Raw genomic sequence first — 21,127 nt, forward strand, 5'->3', positions numbered from 1 at the left:
GTCTCAGGGACACAACGACATGCTGACTGCAGTGGGGTTTGAACCTGTGACCCCCTGATCCGAACACCAACAACCCACTGCGCCACACGCCTCCAATACGCCTAGCATATATGGTCCCTCCCTAGTTTGTATTCTTCTTCCCTGCAGCCTGTACATCAGTGGACTAGTTTAAGACAAATGGAAACAACACCATTTCTGCAAAATATTTATTAGATTTCCAACATTTCACCACAATATAAAATAATCCTCAACAATCTGAAGTATAAAACAGCTAAAAATCACATCATGTACATATATGTTAATCACAGTTAAAATAAATTAAGCATCAGATACAAAAATAATATAATCTAGATTGATTTCCCATAAAGTCTCCCAAAAGTTTCAAGTTGGAAAATACACTTAAAATGAAATAAATAAAATCAGTTGGTAGTGTTTATCTACAGTCAGCAGTACCAGATATAAAAACCAGGAATGAATAATACAGTTCAGCAGGATGACGAGTGTACAGTAGTAGGTGTTGAAACAGTGTTTCTAAAGTCTCTTTTTCGGCAGCATAAAGTGAAAAAGAAATCAAATATGTCCAACATATTCAGAAGCAGTTTCATAGAAACTAAAGGATAGATTCCAGTGTTTGACACGAAATCTGGATTACATCTGCCCTCCTCACAAGAGCAGTGTAGTTGTACCGCATGTTCCCACAGTGTATATGTGTGTGTGTGTGTGTGTGTGTGTGTGTGTGTGTGTGTGTGTGTGTGTGTGTGTGTGTGTGTGTGTGTGTGTGTGTGTGTGTGTGTGTGTGTGTCTCTATACACGGTTGAGAGGCACTTCTTCTTTCTCCTTCTGCAGAGCGTTCTTCCTACGCTTGATGCAGACCACAGTGATGGCGATGATGAAGCCGATCAGCAGCAGGATGAGGAAGATGGCCGCAGCGATCACACCGATTGAATACACTGTGGAGACAAAACAAGACGTTACTTTAAAGAGCTTTGCTTAACATTATAAACCTTTAAAAGATAGGCAATGAAATATACACTAGAAAAAATAGTCTAAATCCCCCAATAGGATGCAATATTCTTTGTCCTTAAGGTCGCGCTAAAAGTAAGGCCAAAGGTCTTAAAGTGAAAGGCTGGTCTTTCTATATTTATATATATATTTTTATATATATTATATCTCTCAGTCCATAACCAATTCACGCAAAATATCTATATTAGAATATAATTTTCATTAGAGCTGAATGTGGGAGTCGTTGGCAACAAGAGAAAAACAGATAATACAAAAGACTCCCTCCTTCAGATGTCTTTCGGAAAACTCTGTGTAAGGTTGAGGTTTTGTCCTGAGGGTGGAGCCTTTATGGGAAATCTCTTTTTGCTTTTTCACACACACACACACACACACACACACACACACACACACACACACACACACACACACACACACACACACACACACACACACACACACACACACACACACACACACACACACACACACACACACACACACACACACACACACACACCGATCAGCTCCCACTCAGAGGGAGTGTTGCTGAGTTGCATTTCTTATTATCCAAACAAAGAGACATGAGTCCCCCCAACGTCCCAGCATCACATATGTGTTTGTATAAGTCTGTAATGCTTGGTGGCCGTCTGTTTGTCTTTTATTTAACTGAAGCAATGCTGCTAACCACCCAGAAGGCACTTTCAGGAATATACCACCTACACAAATATAAATGCTTATTGCTTCCACAAGAGGTTGCTGTTGGATTTCAAAAAAGAATCTCAGCGCTTCACAAAAATGTTGCATACAGAGATTTTCCTGTCACCTTAGTTTTGAAACGAGGAGAGTTTGCACTAATAACCCAACATTCAATCACTATTAGCTAATGTTTAACATTTTCGAACAACTTGCATTTGGATTCCATTCAGATGCAAAATGTTAATTAATAAATGTTCATGTTTATTCCCATACGGAACAAATCTGAACAACAATAGTGTGGCATTGTCTGACCAATATCTACTTCTTAAAGATAAGCAAACACCTTTCCACTGACACTTTAAAGGTGGTGAAAAATACTCAAAATGTGTGCATACATGCATTATGCATATTAGACACCCATGTTATAAAATATCACTCCAATGTACACAATGACAATCGGTGCGCAAGAAGCAACAGAAGCACAAGGATCTAACCGCTTACAGGCAAATATATCGTGTTGAAGTTCCTTTAGTCAGCAAGTAAATCACACAAGTACCTGTCAGACAGCTGATGTGTGATTATTACACAGGTTTCTACTTGTTAGTGACACATTGTTCCTGTTTTCAACCTCTCAGAGAATCAGGACCTCACCTTCGAAGATGGACTCGTTGTCGTCCTTAGAGCACTGCGTCTGGCTCATCTCCCCCAGCTGTTTGTCCGTGTCTCTGCTGGGGATGTAGGCCTGAACGTTGAAGCAGTAGCTCTCCCCTCGGTCCAGATCCTTCACCTCTATCTCATTGCTCTTAGAGTATAACACTTTCTGCACACACACAATAGGAAAGAATTGAGTTTGCATCGTCCTTTCACTGTGTGTTTGAGGTGCACACTGTAATGTCTGCTGTCACTCACCTTGCCACTGCTCTTATTTCTCCAGTAGGTGACTTTATACTGCAGTTGTTCGGAGAAGATGTCCCTGATGGTCTGCTGGTGGCCATCTTTGAAGAGGGCGGTGATTGGGTCGGACACGTACAGAGTTGTCTTCTTTTTGTCTTCACTGACCTTCAGCTTGAAGTCAGGTCTGCCTATTTCAGCTGTGGAGAGACAGGGGGGTCAGTTTGTATGTCCGTCATTTCTACGATTGTATTTCATCGTATGGAACCTTATTATCTGTGATCATCACTGAGACAGGATCAAACAAATCATATCAAGATGATCTAAACAGATGATCTAAAAGGAGCTCAAACATTTAGATCAGTGGATAAATTAAGGAGCAACAAGTTCTAGATTGCAACAGCAAATGACAACAAACAGTAGACATAAGAAGCGGGACTAATCTAATGAAACTGAGTCGCTGACACTTCCTTCTCTGGCAGTGTGTCAGCTGTTTCCCTCTGCTGACCTGCACGAACATGTGCCTGAACAATGTGTTTGATAGAACTGTGCTGCACACAGGGGAAATCCAAAAAAACAAGAACCTACTATCTTTGGAGGGGCAGAAGCGAGGCGAGGCGGTGTTGGGGAACTCTGTGAGCTCAGTGAGCTCCCCCAGCAGGGGGGTGGAGAGGACGTCCGCCGTGTAGCAGGCATTCGGATCAGTGAGGGACACGGACAGGTCACACATTGTGGCTGTGGACCGGATACAGTGAGGGTTCCTCTCCATGTCCCTGCCAATCCTGAAACAGATGATCAGTCACATGACATGAGCGATGGATACAAACTGTCTCAGACATCAGACGAGCAATAAAAGGAGCACTCACACAAGAAAAAATGAGTTTCTGTAAGTTATAACAAGGACTATGATTTAATTAATCAAGAACAAGAATGATTAATCAGAGATAAGTATAGAGGGGAGCAGTGTTTTAGTTGTTGCCATTGGATAGTGGATAGTGTGCTGGACTTCGAATCAGGGGATAGCAAGTTCGAGTCTCTCTGCGTGTCGTTGTGTCCCTGTCCAAGACACTTCACCCCAAATTGCTCCTGTGGGGATTGTCCACAGTACTGAATGTATGTAAGTTGCTTTGGATAAAAGCGTCTAACAAGTAACATGTAATGTAATTTTTGTGTGTTAATATCAAAATATCACACCTTAGCTCCTGTGATACATCTATTTTAAACTGTGTAGCAAAAATGCACACACTCAAAGACAAACATGTTCCCATTGAAACTGATTTACAGCAAAGCACAATTTATAATCCCATGGCAAGTCCCACAAGTTTCCATTAGAAAAATCAATGTAGTCATGTTTGGCCCATGCTATTTAATAGATTGTTAAAATGATCATTTTCGGAAACCACTCAGGGCATTCTGGCTAAACACTGTAACGTTTTCTGACGCAGATCTTTGTGCTCTCTAACGACTTAACAGCAACAGTTTTAACGTGAGCCACAAAGGTAGCATTGTACTGTTCTTGAATAATTCATTTTTCTCTTATTGAATCAATAATGTCTGTGTGCTGCTGCCTCTACTTTCTTTGGCTTGAAATCGACATTCCAGTATAATCTCAAACTAGATCAATAACTGGTTCTTATCGTGTGCTGCTGCCATTTATCTCTCAAGGTTACTCCGCGGCCATGTCAGGGAGAGTGCACTTTAGCGGATTTACTGACAATCCTAATGTGTCTTTTAGAGGAATACAATAAGCTGGAAATGAAATGTTCTCAAAGGATGCAGGTGCAGTACTTACGCAGAGAACTCCACGGTGTAGGAGTAATCCGCAGAGGGCTTGGGCTCCCAGGTCAAAATGGTTTTGAAGTTGGTGGATCTCCAAGTGACATTCTGTGCTCGGGGATAGGAGCCTGAAAATGAAAGAGGGCGTGTTAGATGCTATATCACATTTAGTTAGAAAGCAATACACCAAAAGTATTTTATCATCACTGATGTATACAATACCAAATACTTTCTATACATCAACAAATGAATGGACATCATCACAACTTTTAGTACAACCACCAAACCTAGTTATCAACACTTCTGTAATTCATCCTCATCAACAGCTACAATGTTCATTTTAAAACGTAATTGCATACAAAGGACTTATTGACTTTCTTTAAAGACAGCCTGGCATGAGAAACATGTCATAGCTCGTCAGCTTGCAAAAAACACTTTAAACATCCTACAGTATGATCCTTTTGGTTTTCCTTCCAAGCAGGGGTCAAGCCAATTATATACCCTTTCCTTTTGATCTGTTTCTAGATTTTGTTCCCATGGGATTAAGCCGCACATCCCAACAAACAATGCCATAAATAGTGCAGTGAAATGACTGGTACTTCCTGAGGAAAAAGCTGAGGAAACTCCAGTGTTTCTGATGTCAGCATACACTCAGACATGTGGTCTAAACATTAAGAGTCACACGTACTTTCGAAAGAGAAATCAAACCATGATCTGAGAAGCAGAGTGTTTAATTCACCAGGTTTACAATGTGAAAAAACACCACTCCCACTAAAGAGATTTTATGTTATATATTTGTATGGACTGACAACTGCTGACTATCAGTATAACATGTTTCCAAACACAGTCTTTAAAACTTGTCTTGGTCAAGCTCCAAGTTAGTTAAGCATCGAAGGACCCACAAGAGAAAGTTGTTCCTGCACAGAGGGTTTAAACGCTGCCCAGGGTTTCCAAAAATCCGAATGGATCCCAGATTTAGAAGCTGGGACAGTCCCACGGTCAGATACAATCCCCTACCTTTTCTAGTTTCCATGTTGTGGCAAAACCAATGATGTGCAAAAATGCTGATACTATTTAAGGTAACAAACGGAGCGTGGACATAAAAGTGTTACAGGTATTCTTAAATTAAAATGGTAACGTATATATTCAATATTTATATTAGCTGACTGTCTCAACTACTTTTCACAATCTCTCAATTGCAGCACATATTGTTTAATGTACACCCAACTCAATATAAACAACGAAAGTAGCCTCTGGTAACTGCACATGAGATAGCCATAGTGTGAACAGTTGCTCTGCAAAACCTCTTAAAACTCAATAAAGTGATAAGAAAAAAATATGAACAGGCATTTCTGACGAAGCAAAACTATATCTGTATATAGAATCTATATACTTTTTTTTATTAAGTGAATAAAAAAAAGATAAGATTCTGCAAAGCCAGAGCATGCCTTGATGTTTCTACAGAATGACAAAAATATAAAGCCACACATGTTCTTATTGCAACAATATCATTTTATGATTTGACCTATTTATCATGTTGTATAATATTTTTCTTTTATTGTAGCTTGATTTTTATTATTAATATCGACTATAATTTCTCATACTCCCCATACCATCACATTACAGTCACTGAAATCAAACCTTGCTGTTGATGCTGGGAATAATCAGAGACAAAATAATTCAACATTATTTACTAAAGTTGCATGTAATCCGATAATAGGACAATAGTGTTTGAGCTGATGGGACTCACCTGAGGCAGAGTGTGTGAGGAGATAAATCACAAAGAGAGCTGCTGGGAGTCTGATCGTCACCATGTCGGTAATGTAGTCCAGGTTCAGAGTGTGTTTCTGTGGGCTCTGATCTCGGTGTGTGTTGTGTGTAAATCCTCTCGGTTCTCAGTCCACTCTGACAACGACCCACTGGTTATACTACTGTAAGAGCGAGGCGCGAGTCCATATAAGGAGCGCCGGCGCTGACGTCAACAGACGGGGACACAGAGCGTGCCTGTCCCTCTGAGCTCATCCAGTTTTAGCGGTTTTCTCCTGGATTACAACAATTTCCATCCAAAACTCAACCTGGAGGCAGAGCTATCCGTGCTTTAAATGCAAAGTAACAGATCTGGCATTTTCGGCGATGGACTAATGTGTCTGTCTGCAAGATGAGTAAGATTAGGGGATTTAAACACTGATAACGTGCAAGGTAAAACGCTTTCCAATCTTACATATCATTTAAACAAATACATGTGTTATCCTGGCTCTAACGAATATTTATTATGGAAATTATAGTTAATTATAATTATTTTTCAAATGTTTGAAATGTCTATAACACCATGTCATACAAAAGCAGTTCAGATGGCTTCACAAAAACAAAATAAAACGTCAAATTATTTCAGATTTCTTAAAGATTACACATAAAAATATATTTGTGTCGTAAGTCTGTTAAGTAATCTAATCGAACACCCACCATATATGAACTTCAGGGTCCTCAATGGCTTACACAGTTATTTATGTTGGGTGGAATTTATGCAGCAATAGTCCCATCGAAGTTTGAATTGTTTCAACACAAGAACAGGCATGAAACTCTCCCAGTTTAGTCAGCACTACAAACAGTGAGCACAAACATAAATCTACTTGAGAAGAGAATACAAACAAAGTGAGCTGCAAATCCTCCTGCAGAACTAACGGGGGAAGTCCGGGGTTACGCTTTATAACAAAATATATTTTAGATATATGAGGCATTTTGGCGAGTCTGCGTTAGTTTGAAAAAAAGTGTTCTGATTGAATAACTGATATCATGATAACAACTGGTCTGTACCCCTATGCTGTTAGGAACATATAATTATAATAAAAGGTACATAGTTCTCATTGGGTTATGATCTTCAGGCTTTGAACTTTATTTCTATCTCATCAATCCTGTCCACGCCCATGTCACAACACCTTTTATATTCTCTGAGTTATACAAAAAGCCTGAGATCAAAGTTGACTTAAAGGCGAGGCACAGGTTTATGAGTCAAGAGCCAACAGATAAACCCGAGCCAAGTTGCATTTTAAGATGAAGAGCTTTTATAATTCTCTCTTTATCTTCACCTATCAACACACAAGGAGTGCTTGAGTTTTGATATAGACCACATCCAGTTGCTTAGACAAATAGAGATAAATAAATGGCACTTTTTTTCCAGGATGATGTGCTCACTTGAAACTAGAGACTTTACGTGCACCTATCTTTCTTTTCAAGCAGGCTGCACGCTTTGTTGACACATTTCTCCCATTCTTCAGTAGTAAAGTCGTCGGTGGTGTAGTCACGGTTTAAAGGACGGATGACATGCTTTGCAGTGGTATGCTGACCACATCACTATATATACTCTCGGCCCCCCAGTAGCCTTATTAGATCTCTCGTGATCACATCATTAGGGATCTGAGAAAGTCAGCTCAGAGTGTGAGTCAGGATGTCCTCAGACCTCTTCAGTGGGTGAAGGGGAGGTTTAAATATAGAAGCTGTTGTTTAGAGTCATGATAAATATCCAGACACACGGAAACTGGAAAAACAAATGTGTTTAGAAACTGTTGATGTTACATGATGTCTCGGCAAGTGGACTTTCACATGAAGATTAAATCAATTCAGAAGTTAAGAAAACACGTTATTACATGCTTTGCAAAATGTTCAGGGATCATTAATATTCAGTACAAGCAAAACAGTGGCTCTTTCTTTTAGTAATTCACTGCTGGCTGGGAATACTGTCCTGCAGTGGCATTGTGCCAGAGCTTCATTATCCCTCCCCCCATCCCTCTCTGGAAAAAAGGGGCCCACTTGTCGCACGGTCCACTGTGGCTTTAATACCAAAGAACCCCTTTGACGGAAGGACTGAATGCAAATGCGATTCTTTTCACTTCCTAAAAGCACAGTGAGAGCTTCCAGCACGTACACACACATGTAGGCTAACACACATGACTCATCTTTCATTCAGAGTCGCTGGCTCACTTTTAAACATTTAAAAGCATGGAAAATTAAAGAGTAGAACAAATAAAACCCCTGTTTTTCGTTTAAAAAGCTTTTCCTATGCTCCCTGTAATTATCTAGCTAATGGAGCAACATGGTCAACGCCGGTTGACTACTCATGCGTAATGGATGACAAGATTACCACTAGTGGAAATAAAGCTTCAAGTTCCCCAGACTGTTGACTGCAGGCTTTATTCCTCATACAACACATTACCTGTCTCTTCATATCTTATGGTGTTTCCTAGCACTAAATCCTAACACAGTTATCAACAACAACAGTATTGGACTGCAATTACTACTCTGTGGTTTGCATTATAGACTTTCACAAAGGCATGAGATCATCGGGGCTCTGCGTCTATTATTTCGGATGATACTACAATCAGGGCTTAATTACTCTCCCAGGCCTTTCCCTGGAAGGAAAGAAAGGAGCAGCCAGTGTTCGTACACTTCACTTTCTACTGTAATAATCAACACGTTCTTCGGAAATGGCAGGAATGAGCTGCGGGCAATAGATCCGAGAACATAAAGGCTACTGTGTTAGTCATGGTTAGATCCCAAACGTGAGATTAAGTCTTTTTAACTCCATGAAAAGCATTAGCTATGCTCCGCTGCAGTCCATTCATCTGTGCCAACGCCATCTCTGCTTTTGCATTCATTCTGGCTGTAGTTTGATCAAATAAATACAGAACTCAATATCCCCTCCTCACCTCTCCTGAAGCTGTCTTTGTGTTACAGCTGCTCGTTATCAGCAGCTGGAGCTCGTTAAGGGCTCGTTAACCACATCATTGGGATCAGGTGTGTTGGAATCAAAGTCAAGACGATCTAAAATCTTAAAGTTTGAAGAGAAACTTGTAGAAGTCAGTAAAACAAGATGACGTAACCCAGGGTTACAGGTTTTTAATTTATGCATTTGTCTTTATTCGCCTCTCTTCCCCATACAAGGACATATTTTCAGAATATGAATACTCAAATTCAACATCTCTAGTACGAATAAGTGTCTCTGTTACAATCAGTCACACATGAGTTATGTCCAAAATACAGCTTTCCCGGTAATTTTTTACCCCCTATGTCATGGTTTACACATAAGTGAGTCCATTGGAAAGTGCCTCATCATCAAATACAGTAGCACAGTATGAATGAGTGTGTGAATATGGATGAGTAACTGTTCGGACGTTTGAAACTAAAGGTGATGTTTTGGGTACTAAGGCAACACTTCAACTTCAATGTTTGATCCCAGTTCCCATACTGTGTGTTTTACAACACAATAAACTCCTAAGTCCTAGTTAAACCCAACCTTTAGCAAATATATGAGACATGCGTATAAAATGACTCATATGGTCCGGTCTCCCCATCATCACAGCCGTAGTCTTTGGATTAGTTTTTCGTGACTGAAGGTATTCTATGTGCACTAAGGTTTCATTTAGAAAAAATAAGTTTCTATCCATTACAGAAAATCACCTCCATTCACTTGAGGTATTTACATATTTTTGAGAGTTGTGAATGCATCTTTGAGTTGCTTTTAAAACAAATGGTCAAAGGACACACATTAGAAGAGGAAATACTTTGAGGGTATCACTATACAAGTAATGTGTTCCGTTGTTACCCTCCATCTTTTCAACAGTAAGTCAAGAATAATCAAGGTTAATACTTCCCTTGTCCCAAAACAATTTGTCATTTTGAAATATTATTACTCACTGATAGAATGTCTAGACCCATAACTGATACCACGTTGTGTCGCTCCAAATCAAACACATACATCTGTGAAGAATTTTCTAATGTATTTGACCCGGGAGTTTCTCTGACGGTGTGCCATCTTCTCGTGTTAGAAGGTCCAAGGAAACTTTTCCTAGATTATTTTATGGGGAAATGTTTTGAAAGACAAAGGCCCGTGAGACTGGGCGTCACCTAGGCTTCCGGTTTTCCTGTTTACTAAAGCCTGAAACTTTGGGTAGCTCGCTGCACTCATTTTGACTTTTAGAGTGGAGCAAAATGTTGGAAGAGTTTGATAAATGTAACAAGTACCAACATGTATAAGATGTGTACTCAGATAAGGTTTCGTGCATATTTAGAAACAGTAGCTAATTTAAAATGTATGGAAGTATTCCTTTAGGCACATCCAACAAGGGAAAGTGCTCATTGAAAAGGAGAGTTCATTTCTAGTTAACCCACATTGTGCTTCTCTGATACGTCTGATCTTCAACAATCCTCGGAATGAATTGCATCACAACACATTTAGGTATTTATCAAATCTAGTAGCACAAAACCAATGTCCATGCAGTGAGGGTGCAGGAATCTCCTTTTGAAAACATCCTATCCACACCTTACTGGTGATCAAATGGAGGTTCCTTTGAAGAACGGTTCCTGTTCCAGCTTTGAAATGGTTAAGCATTGTGCAGCAGCGTCCTCACTGAGGCTGCTAATCAGCCACTTGATGACCGATAAGGAGTAAATACTGGGTTCGCATTCCTGTGATTGGACTCAATCCTCCGCACAGTCAGCCAACCTGCTGGACGAAAACACACGTTTCTGTTATATGGGTAACTTAGAAATCAATAAAAGGCTGGATTAATGACATAAAAAGTCTCTGTTGTTCATCATTATTCGTAAGTATAGGGTCAGTCCCTGATACAGCTGTTTTAAATGCGCTTGGCTTGAGAGGCTGCGATTGGTACAGCCCAACGATTAGGGCACGGTTTCCTGTTCACTTCCATGCAATGTGAAGGAAGAAACACATTTAACCTTTGTATCTTTGATTTCTGTAGAAATTAGCAAAGGGAAGTCAAACTCTGAAACAACAGCAAAGAAATGCCGCCATGTTGAAAACAGTGAACCCAAACCTATCGTCGAATGGCTCATAATGTGCAGACTGTTTAGTTGTGCAAAGTGCTGGTAGACAGAAATCAGGAAGAAAAACTCTTTGGGTTTGTCATTCATCAAATCATTTATTAATACTGTTCTGGTGAAACATGTGTAGCAACACTGGCTGAAAGCAGAACTAAACCTCCTTTCATTCCTGGGTATTTGGGAGAGTTGCATCAATGCATCAAAGGCCTCCCACACAGTTCCTCTCGCTCTTCATTCAGGCATTGTCTCCCTGCAGGGAATCTCACACCTCAGCAGTTCCAGCTGCACAGGGACAACGCTGGATTCTGTTTAGCGTTGCTGTCTGGTCCCCTCCCTGTGGGTGAGGGGCTGCAGAGTCACTGTCAGACCCCCCGACCTCCCTGTGGGTGAGGGGCTGCAGAGTCACTGTCAGACCCCCCGACCTCCCTGTGGACGGAGGAGGGGGGTGCCAGGAGGGTGCTTTATGGGCAAAACTCTGCCAACCTGCCAGGACAAGTCTTTGTGACTGCACGACAAGACACACTATGTCCTTGGTTGCACCGTTTAAATGAATGTCGTCATCTAAAAACTGAGATAAATAAGAGTTGCTTTTAGTTGCAACCGTCAACTCATTTGAGAAAAACAACTATGGTATCATTTTAATAGACTTTCTTTACTTGCTTTTCAAGTTTTATTCTTGCTTTTCTTACTTTTCGTCTTTTGTTATGCCTCCATTTTCCTTCTTTACGAGCTGTAAGCAGTTTGCAGTTCAGGGAATCCACATAATTCTGCGAAATAGAAAGCAAACCATGTTTGTTCACACGTAAGGAGTCCATAGCTATTTCACATACAGGACTTTTATCCACTTACTCATCAGGGAAACATTATATATCAGAGGGAAGTGCGACTGATGTCCTCTTTGACTTTGGTGCTGTTGTTTTTGTTTAGCTTTTATTAACAGCGCATTTCCTGTCGCCAGAGAAAATGTTGATACCGGTAATTCAGCAAAATCCCAGAACATATTTAATAATTTATCATTTCCTATCTGGATTTTAAAGTGGACCTATCATGCTATATTTGAAACATATATTGTAGGGCCATACCTATACAAAAGGGTTAGGGTAAAATACCAAACAGATCAGCCATTGTAGCCATGCCTCATACTGCTCAAACCCCTCTTTTGCAGCCCTGTTAGAGAAACGCGGATCTTGGGTCCTTAGCTTGAAAAAAAAAAAAGAGGAGGCGGAGCTAATGCCTGATCAGAATTCTACCGGAGATAAAGTTAAATTCTGCTGTGATAAAACGCCATCCTGTTCTAAACCACATCAAGGATTATTTCTGAAACAGTATGGAGCTCAAAGGCTTTTTCTCTTGCGGGTTTATCACAAGGTGAGTTCTTTTTTTATTTCCTGCTTTTTAAACACATGTGCTCTCCAGTACAGGTTAGCTCTGAGTGTTAGCGAGGCATGCTAATGTAAACAAAGACGAGGTTACGTCCAAAACACGTCAGGCATTGTTTCTGATAGCAACTCTCTGTGTGTCCGCCGCCGATTTGACTTCAGATCGGCAGCAAATCTGTATCCGCTCGTTGTACACCCGTTTTTAAAAGATTTGGGTACGGAGAAAAAGAGAAAGGGTTTTATTTTCTGACGCTGCGTGAGTTCCCCGACGCACCGGGGACACATCTTTATGTATAAGAGACATCAAAAAGTGCATTTTGTATGATAGGTCCCCTTTAAAGTAAAAACAGAAGTAAGTACCGTGAACCAATATGAGTAGCCAAGAATGAATTAAAGGGCTTAAATCGCTCTTTGTTTTTTAAAAGACTTGTGGAAATATTTATTTTACAACATTAGATGAGTTAATACAGAGTCACCAAAACAGCAGTGACAAAGTTACTCAGGATGTTATTCAACTCATGTCTAAATCCCAACGTCCTGTTAGGGTTTGCACCTAACAGGACATTTCCACTTTCAACACGGCTGGTATACTTCCACTTCTTCTGAATTCACCAGTATTATTGTAATAATGCTCTCGTCAGTGGTGGGGTGTCATATGGTATTTTATAACATAATATACACATTTGTGCAACTTGAAATCAACTTGAATATTTACATTTCTTATGAATAAGATTATTAATATTTTGTTTTATTAATTGATCAATAATTATGTATTTTTACCCAGACATAACATATTTGAAATCCTTCTTTGTAAGCTGCAACATTAGGCATGTATGAATCACTTATATTTAAAGTATGATATATTTTGTTGAAATTGACCATGCTACATACATTAATAGTTCTTGAATGCCGTTTACTCAACTGTTAGCCCCAAGCATGCTTTTCAGGTTTCAGGCTTGAAAATGACATGCCCAGAACAAATGACTATATCTTCACTTCTAAAAGGGGTAAATTAATAATCTTTGTTCTCAAAGCTATGATAAACCTGTGAGTTGGATGTAGAGAAGTCAGAATCAATATAAATGTTTTTATTTTAAAGTAAATTCAGATTGAACATAGTAAAAACCTGTAAATTATAGTTTCCGTCCAAAAAAAAACCCATTACTTATAGTGAAAACCACCCTTGAATGATGGGATAGTAGACTAAAAGCTTTAGGAATCCAAACTAAAACATATAATAAGTACCATGTGTAAATTTGACCTTTTTAGAGAGATTTAGAAAAAACAAAACCCACCTCTGGGGTCCTTTGGGTATATTTGCCATATCTCTGGAACCTGTTGAGGTCTCCATATTAAGTTGAATAATTAAAACGAAAGTTAATATAATCAAATATTATCAAATAATAATCAAATATAATCAAATATATTCTTGTATAACCCACAATGAAAATGCATTATATTTCATTTTGTTCTATAATCACAGTATTTACAAACACAAGGGGTTTGGTAAATTGAGTTTAAGGCCTATTATAGTTTAATGTCACAACTGAAGTGGGCCAGTTGAAGTTAGAATTTAAATGTCACAACTGAAGTGGGCCAGTTGAAGTTAGAATTTAAACGTCACAACTGAAGTGGGGCAGTTGAAGATAGAATTTAAATGTCACAACTGAAGTGGGCCAGTTGAAGTTAGAATTTAAATGTCACAACTGAAGTGGGCCAGTTGAAGTTAGAATTTAAATGTCACAACTGAAGTGGGCCAGTCGAATTTAGAATTTAAACGTCACAACTGAAGTGGGCCAGTTGAAGTTAGAATTTAAATGTCACAACTGAAGTGGGCCAGTCGAATTTAGAATTTAAACGTCACAACTGAAGTGGGCCAGTTGAGGTTAGAATTGAAATGTCACAACTGAAGTGGGCCAGTTGAAGTTAGGATTTAAACGTCACAACTGAAGTGGGCCAGTTGAAGTTAGAATTTAAATGTCACAACTGAAGTGGGCCAGTCGAATTTAGAATTTAAACGTCACAACTGAGGTGGGCCAGTTGAGGTTAGAATTTAAATGTCACAACCGAAGTGGGCCAGTCGAATTTAGAATTTAAACGTCACAACTGAAGTGGGCCAGTTGAAGTTAGAATTTAAATGTCACAACTGAAGTGGGCCAGTCGAATTTAGAATTTAAACGTCACAACTGAAGTGGGCCAGTTGAGGTTAGAATTGAAATGTCACAACTGAAGTGAGCCAGTTGAAGTTAGGATTGAAATGTCACAACTGAAGTGGGCCAGTTGAAGTTAGGATTTAATGTAAGAAATGTAAAACTGTGAATTGAGGTTTTATATTAAAAAAGGACGACAGCATGATATATTTCGTATGATTGTCACATTGTAACGACAGAAGGTAAAAACCCAGTAAAAGTGTGGACCATTTTCTTCAAATAAAATCATCCCACCTTTTTGGATTGGGATAACTTAAAATAAATCTGCGCTCTCCTCTCCTGCTTAAAGGTAAGATTGCACACTGCCACACTCACACTTAGGCAGGGCCACACCCCATTATTGACACCAGAATCCTTCGGGATCGCTTATACGGATTTAGTGCGTCGTCTGAATTGAAACAGCAGTTAATTGAACCTGGTTCTTCAGGAGTTAGTAGAGGTGAGACCTAGCTGATCCAGGTGGATCCGAGCCTGGCAGTAAACTTACATAGACTCAATAGCTTCTGTTAGGTTAATTAGTAGGTCTGAGTAATTGCCGGAATAAATTAACAGGCCTTCCGACTCCAACAAACCCATTGGTCAATTTTGGTGATTGACACCTCTTTTGAACCGTGAGCCAATAGAATCGAGGGAGGGTTCCTAAATCCATCTAAACATTACCATTGATGATTGAGAGTGATGCACACGCAGTTTGCCCAAACCGAAAGTTATATTACACTCTATAGAAAACTACGTTTATTGCCATAAATATGATGATGGATTAACCTCTGGATTAACGTTCAGCAGCGTTTTTCTCGTTTTAATGCCATTGAACACAACTTTTGATCAGAACAACAGCTAAGGTAAGACGTTTTGGCTCCGTAAAGCACATTTCTTTGTTGTTGCTTCTTGTCGTTTGGCCGCGAGTTCTGATCGCTCAGTGATGATGCTTATATGTCTGGAATCTGTGGAATCTCAGCTTGCTAATCGATATATGTTTTGTGCAGATCCGATAAGTAATAAGGGTATTTTACCTTGAGTTCTGTGCTAAGTGCATCAGCATTTTTTCGCTCAGGGCTAATTCAGAGCCTTTGTTATTACCCTTTTGTTTTGTTTAGCTAAAAACGGTTAATATTGTCTGATAGCTGAGTTTCTTCCCGTTAAGTGGGTATGACACATTCATAGTTTGTTAAATATTAAGAAGCCCTCCGACGCTGTTTCTTGCAAGATGTTGCGTTTTGCCCCCGCCCGGGTGTCAAACATGCTAAGAAATAACAATGAGAATCCATGAGAGCGATCTGGTTGAAAGGAAAAGTTAATTAAACTGCTGTGAATATATAGACTTTTTCGATTGCTACTTTTTTAGTTTTATTTTATTTCATTTAATGTATTTTTATTATATATTTCAATTTTATTTATTATATCCTGTCTTGTCTTTGCCTCTGTTTTTCATTTTTTTTAATATAAGTTTGTGTAAGGCATGGCGTGTCTTGTAACTATGTTGTTTAAAAGAATGACAAATTAATAAACGTATTGTTTACAAAAAAAAAAAAAATAGTACTTGATTAAACCTAAAGTATTTCTACACTGTGGTATAACTACTTTATCTACTTCACTGACATTTATTTAATAAGCAGGGAGTCATTCATCCAGCTGCAGTAATGAGTTTTATGTCGACGGCCCGTCTCGTGATAACAAGCTGTTCTATCAACACGCCATCCTGTCCTGCGATTTAAGTATAGCCAGTAATATTACCCATGAAATGCTACTAACAAATGCCTGGAGAAGGCATTTCCCTGAGGGCGGGACATTATGTGTACAATATGTTTCGTGCTTTGATGAAATGCTGGCACAGCGTTTGTTCTTTCAGCCAAGTGTTGGGAACATAATTCAGAAAACAATAGCTCAGGTTAACGAAAATCCCCTTTGGCACACAACGAACACACGGAGTCGTGACTGTGTCGAATCCAGTAATTCAAGTATTCTGACGTACTTTTACTTTACATAAGTATCTCCATGTTAGGCTACTTTATTCTTCTACTCTATTACATTTCAGGGGGAGATATTGCACTTTTTATTTTCTGTTTTTATCATGTTCGCCTATAAAAAGCACAGTGCCAGTATTATATGATCCAGTGCTGTAATACTTAACACAATACCTTTTTTAGTGTCTAAAACTGGCTAAACATTAACAAACTACAAGATTAAAATGCTCCTAAATACATTTGTAAGTGATAAAACTGAATGATATAATATTCTATAATGATACGAGACATTCTACATAGTGAGTACTTTAACTTTTGATACTCAAAGCACATTTGCTTAAGCAACATTTTGAATGCAGGAATTATACTTTCCACAAGGCTTTTTCAGACCGTAGTATTTCTATTTTTACTCAAATAAAGGAACTAAATACTTTCCCCACAACTGTTTAAAGCACATGTTGTCGTGTCTAATACTGCAGCACCAAAGCGTAAGCAGTGAATTTCCACTTTCACAGAGCGGGACAGTGCACGCTGCTGCAGCTTGCCCAGGAATGTGCAGGAGGATGTTGATGCGTTGGTATGCATGTTGCTAGGTGGGCAGAGATGGGATACTCACCTGTAGAGACACGACCGTGTGCACCTTGTTTCCAAAACCAAGCAGGACTGGGATCAGATAGGGAGAGAGCCCGCAGACCGCTGTTCCTGCAGAGGGATAATGGGATTATGGACGAGGCATGTACGGGAATTCAGATGAGTGTCCCTATGAGGAGAGGACACGGAGTTCAGACAAACACAAAAGCTTGTTTCCGAAGCAAAGCCAGTGAAGCAGAAAGGACTGATAACGGATGATGAAACAGTTTATACAAAATAGAAAAAGGAGTACGCATGCCAGACAATCACACCTTGTCCACATAATATGAATAATTCCAGTTTGTTTGAATGTATGTCTAGGACTACACTGTAGCTATGTATGACAATAAAAGCCTTGAATCTTTAATCATTTCTAATGTTCTTTACGATCTCGACGTGTCAATAAACACAATCAATCAAATTATCACATGCAGTAGATTATTCATTCCACGGAAGCAGTGATGAAAGATTTCTTCAAAACGAAACCTAAGAAAGGATTTCTTGGACATACTGTAATTGTGTTTGTGTCCTTCTTTGGTCATGGAGTTTAAAAATCGATTGCATAACTTTGCATAACGGTCAATCCACCCCCTAATTTAAGGACAGTCATCAGAGTGTTGACTATCCCATCATTAATGTCACTAACACCTGCCCCTACATGCTCATCATACTGGGAACTGGCTGCAACCCACACAACATGAATCACTCATTATTGTAACATCTCAGCACAAATAGCTCACTTCTTGGTGTTTGGATCAAACGGTGAACTTGTTTCTTTTCAGTTTTAAGTGCATAGAAGTTCCAGAGTTTAGTCTGCCCCCATAACAATGCAGAAATCAGATTCACTGTGTACCTGCAGACACACCTGTATTGTGATGTCTGTCTGGCTATTCAGGAACGGATACAGACAGAGATAGCGCCTATAAACGGGAACGGAGTCATATTTCCCTTTGAATCTGTTATCTTTATTGACCGTTAACGTTGGGAACACTGCGTTGCTGTGAAACCACTTCTGCTTGGGCCCACTGTAAAACTCTTGAAGCAGCGGAAGTGACTAAGGAGTTGTTTGGAAATTAATTTCATAACTGCAAAGAAACACCAAAATAACCTGCTATTGTAATTTTGAGACATAGATTACACAATGGGATGAGTTTAATTTATGTGGTTCTGGTATTTTGTCTATTTTCTGATAGCATGACAGTGACTCACCATCTGTTTAGTTGTCCAAAGAGTTATCTCTTATATTCCCCTGTTTTGTTGGATCAAAATCAGTTGCTGATGGGCCTTTAAATCTCATAGACATGTCAAATATCAGCAGTTCAAATACATATATGACATAGGGCCTCTTTATTCCCCACTTCTAAGTATGTATGCAGCAATGGACTACCGGCACTATGAAGTCCCACATATCTGTAAAAGTAATTAAAGTACACACAGGAGCTCCAGATGGGAAAGTTTCATGTAAGACTGGTTCACTCCTTGTGGTTCCTTTACGCACCCAGACAGTGACGTACAGTAGCAGACTGTAGGAAGTTTGGCTTCCAGTAAAATGCTTCGGACAGCATTTCCACTGAACCGCTTATATTCTACCAAAATAACTTTATTTACTGTTGAATCTGTGACGAAGATGCCATGATAACATTTGAGAAGATGGCACATTTCTATTGAACTGCGTTTTCCTGAACTAATGACAAGGTGTTTGTTGACCTGAGAGCTGAACTCACTGAATAGTAGTATGTCTCAGGTGTCCCATGTAAAGGCCTCAGTTACAGCCAACACTGACACATTCATCACTGTCTATGGAGGCAAGAATCAGCCACACCGGTCAATGGAGACAATTCAAAGTAATGTCATATGGGATATCGCAATCTTATACGAAATGATTGTTTAAGTGTCAATTTTGTACATACAGCCGAAATTCATATGTTGTCAGAGACAGAGACAGTTAGTATGAACTAGCGCACAACACTAAATAAGTAGCCCAGAGGCTCCAGTGTAATGTAAACTTGATGTTGATAATAACTACTCCCCTGAGGACAGATTATTATCCTCTCCTGACCCGGGGAGTGGCTGCTTACAATATAAATTGCTTCCTCACCCACATGTCTTGAGTAAATAAAAGACAAATTGAAATAGGTAGCAAAAGAAAACAAGAGCAACTGCCTCTCGTTTGTGTGAAATTGTCACAATTAGCGGTTGTATCCTTGAGTTATGTAACAAAACATCACATTTGAGTGTTACAGTGCCCTTGACCTTTATCCTTGAGTCTAATTTCCAAATTCCCTCCTGACATTCCTGAGATATAATTTCCCTGAGAATAGGACGGACAAGCGAGAAAATACAGCCTCCAGTTCATTATATAATCTCAAAGTTACTTTTATCAGTGTGTTAAAATGCGATCAATCCTTTAAAGTCAGAACTCCCACTCTCCGCTTCCTCGACCTAATCATCTGGGATGAGAAAAATGCTGTCTTAAGTTTATATAAAGTTCTGTTTGTTATCTGAAGCTCCTCGAGGACCGCAGAAAGATCTCAGTCCAGCTGAGAGCCAGCCTGTCGAAAAGTCAGCTGGCTCCAAATATACAGCAGTACAAATAATAAAATAATGTGTCATGAACATGAATGACCTCCTCCAGACCTCTCCTCTGGGTAAAGATGGGAGTTACTGTACGAACTGTAAAGTCCTTTTCACATGTACATATTTCTAATCCCTAAATCACTTCTTTGAAAAGCGTTGTGATTGGACTTTAACTTTGTTACTTACTCATAATCCTAATTTCTTCATAGATGCATTTCTGAGCCACCTGTCAATCAAGCTACCATCAGATGACATTGTGACATTAAGCATGGAGAAACTGTGCACTAAAAAGAAAGTGTTAATGCACTTTGGAAACCAAGCCATAGTTCAAAAATAACTTTGTGGGCAGTGGAGCATTTCTTCACTGATGTGCTTACCACTACATTTCTTGCAGAAGCTGATTTCTTGTATGCATTTGAAAAAATACTACAAAACATAAAAAGTGAAAAGACCACACAGCTTGGAAAAAAATATTACCCGTTCTATTTATTTTTGCGAGTCCTAAAAATGGCTTCAAATATTCTAGTCGACGCTATTTTGTTTTTGCACCGATTTCACCTGGCTTTTAATTAAGGAGTATATTTGTATTATTTCCTCCCCTGCCGGTGGGAACATTTTCTCCAGCCGTCCAAACAAGAATTTGGCAACAACAGTGTTGAGTTATACAACGACTCCTTCATTCCTCATGTTTATTAGCATTCAGCGACTCTGATCCACAGAGTCACCAAAGTAATGTCAGCAGGACACTAAGAGCCTCACAGCACAAACCACCTCCCTCAGAGAGCAACACATAGCATGTCCTGTAATCTGGCATAGTTGAACATGTTGGCTGTGTTGTTCCAGATGTTGGATTAATAACGGAGACAATTGAGCGCTGAGAGACCTTATCAGGGTTGTTCGGGGGCAATTTGAATAATTCTGAGGCTGTCTGGAGAGCAGCCAGATGTGGTCCAGACATTTAGATCTCAACCGTTCACATGCTTTCATGTCCAAACATGTAAGTGCTTCACCGAAAATATTCAGTCTGGAACACTCGAGTCCGGCCTCAGTCTCAACTCTTGCTAATTTCTCTTGTTTGTTTTCTGTTCCTCGACTTGACTTCATGTTCGTATAGACCAAGTTCAGTAGGTTTCTTTGTGTTGGCCCAACCCTGTTCCAACAA

General features: G+C 39.5%; 1 protein-coding gene and 1 long non-coding RNA gene across 2 annotated transcripts; both read right to left on the reverse strand.

The window, feature by feature from the left end:
• Positions 1 to 192: 192 nt before the first annotated feature.
• f3a (coagulation factor III, tissue factor a) lies at positions 193 to 6,289 on the reverse strand. Its single transcript, XM_079661788.1, has 6 exons — positions 6,116 to 6,289; positions 4,382 to 4,493; positions 3,178 to 3,371; positions 2,608 to 2,789; positions 2,350 to 2,518; positions 193 to 950 (listed from the first exon to the last, which is right to left on the reverse strand). The coding sequence occupies exons 1-6, from the start codon at positions 6,177 to 6,179 to the stop codon at positions 805 to 807; spliced, it is 867 nt and encodes a 288-aa protein (XP_079517914.1). The 5' UTR covers positions 6,180 to 6,289; the 3' UTR covers positions 193 to 804.
• Positions 6,290 to 11,283: 4,994 nt separating this feature from the next.
• LOC307026532 lies at positions 11,284 to 17,644 on the reverse strand. Its single transcript, XR_013804398.1, has 3 exons — positions 17,375 to 17,644; positions 11,895 to 11,972; positions 11,284 to 11,773 (listed from the first exon to the last, which is right to left on the reverse strand). It is a non-coding gene; the product is annotated as an uncharacterized lncRNA (long non-coding RNA).
• Between the last annotated feature and the right edge of the window lie 3,483 nt (positions 17,645 to 21,127).

The sequence above is a fragment of the Notothenia rossii genome (genome assembly GCF_949606895.1).
Source record: "Notothenia rossii genome assembly, chromosome: 12".
NCBI lineage: Eukaryota > Metazoa > Chordata > Actinopteri > Perciformes > Nototheniidae > Notothenia > Notothenia rossii.

Coding starts and splice junctions, on each gene's coding strand:
- f3a (XM_079661788.1), bottom strand. CDS start 6,179: ATGGTGACGATCAGACTCCCAGCAGCTCTCTTTGTGATTTATCTCCTC. Junction 4,494..6,115: donor CCTCACACACTCTGCCTCAG/GTGAGTCCCATC, acceptor TTTCATTTTCAG/GCTCCTATCCCCGAGCACAG. Junction 3,372..4,381: donor TACACCGTGGAGTTCTCTGC/GTAAGTACTGCA, acceptor CATCTGTTTCAG/GATTGGCAGGGACATGGAGA.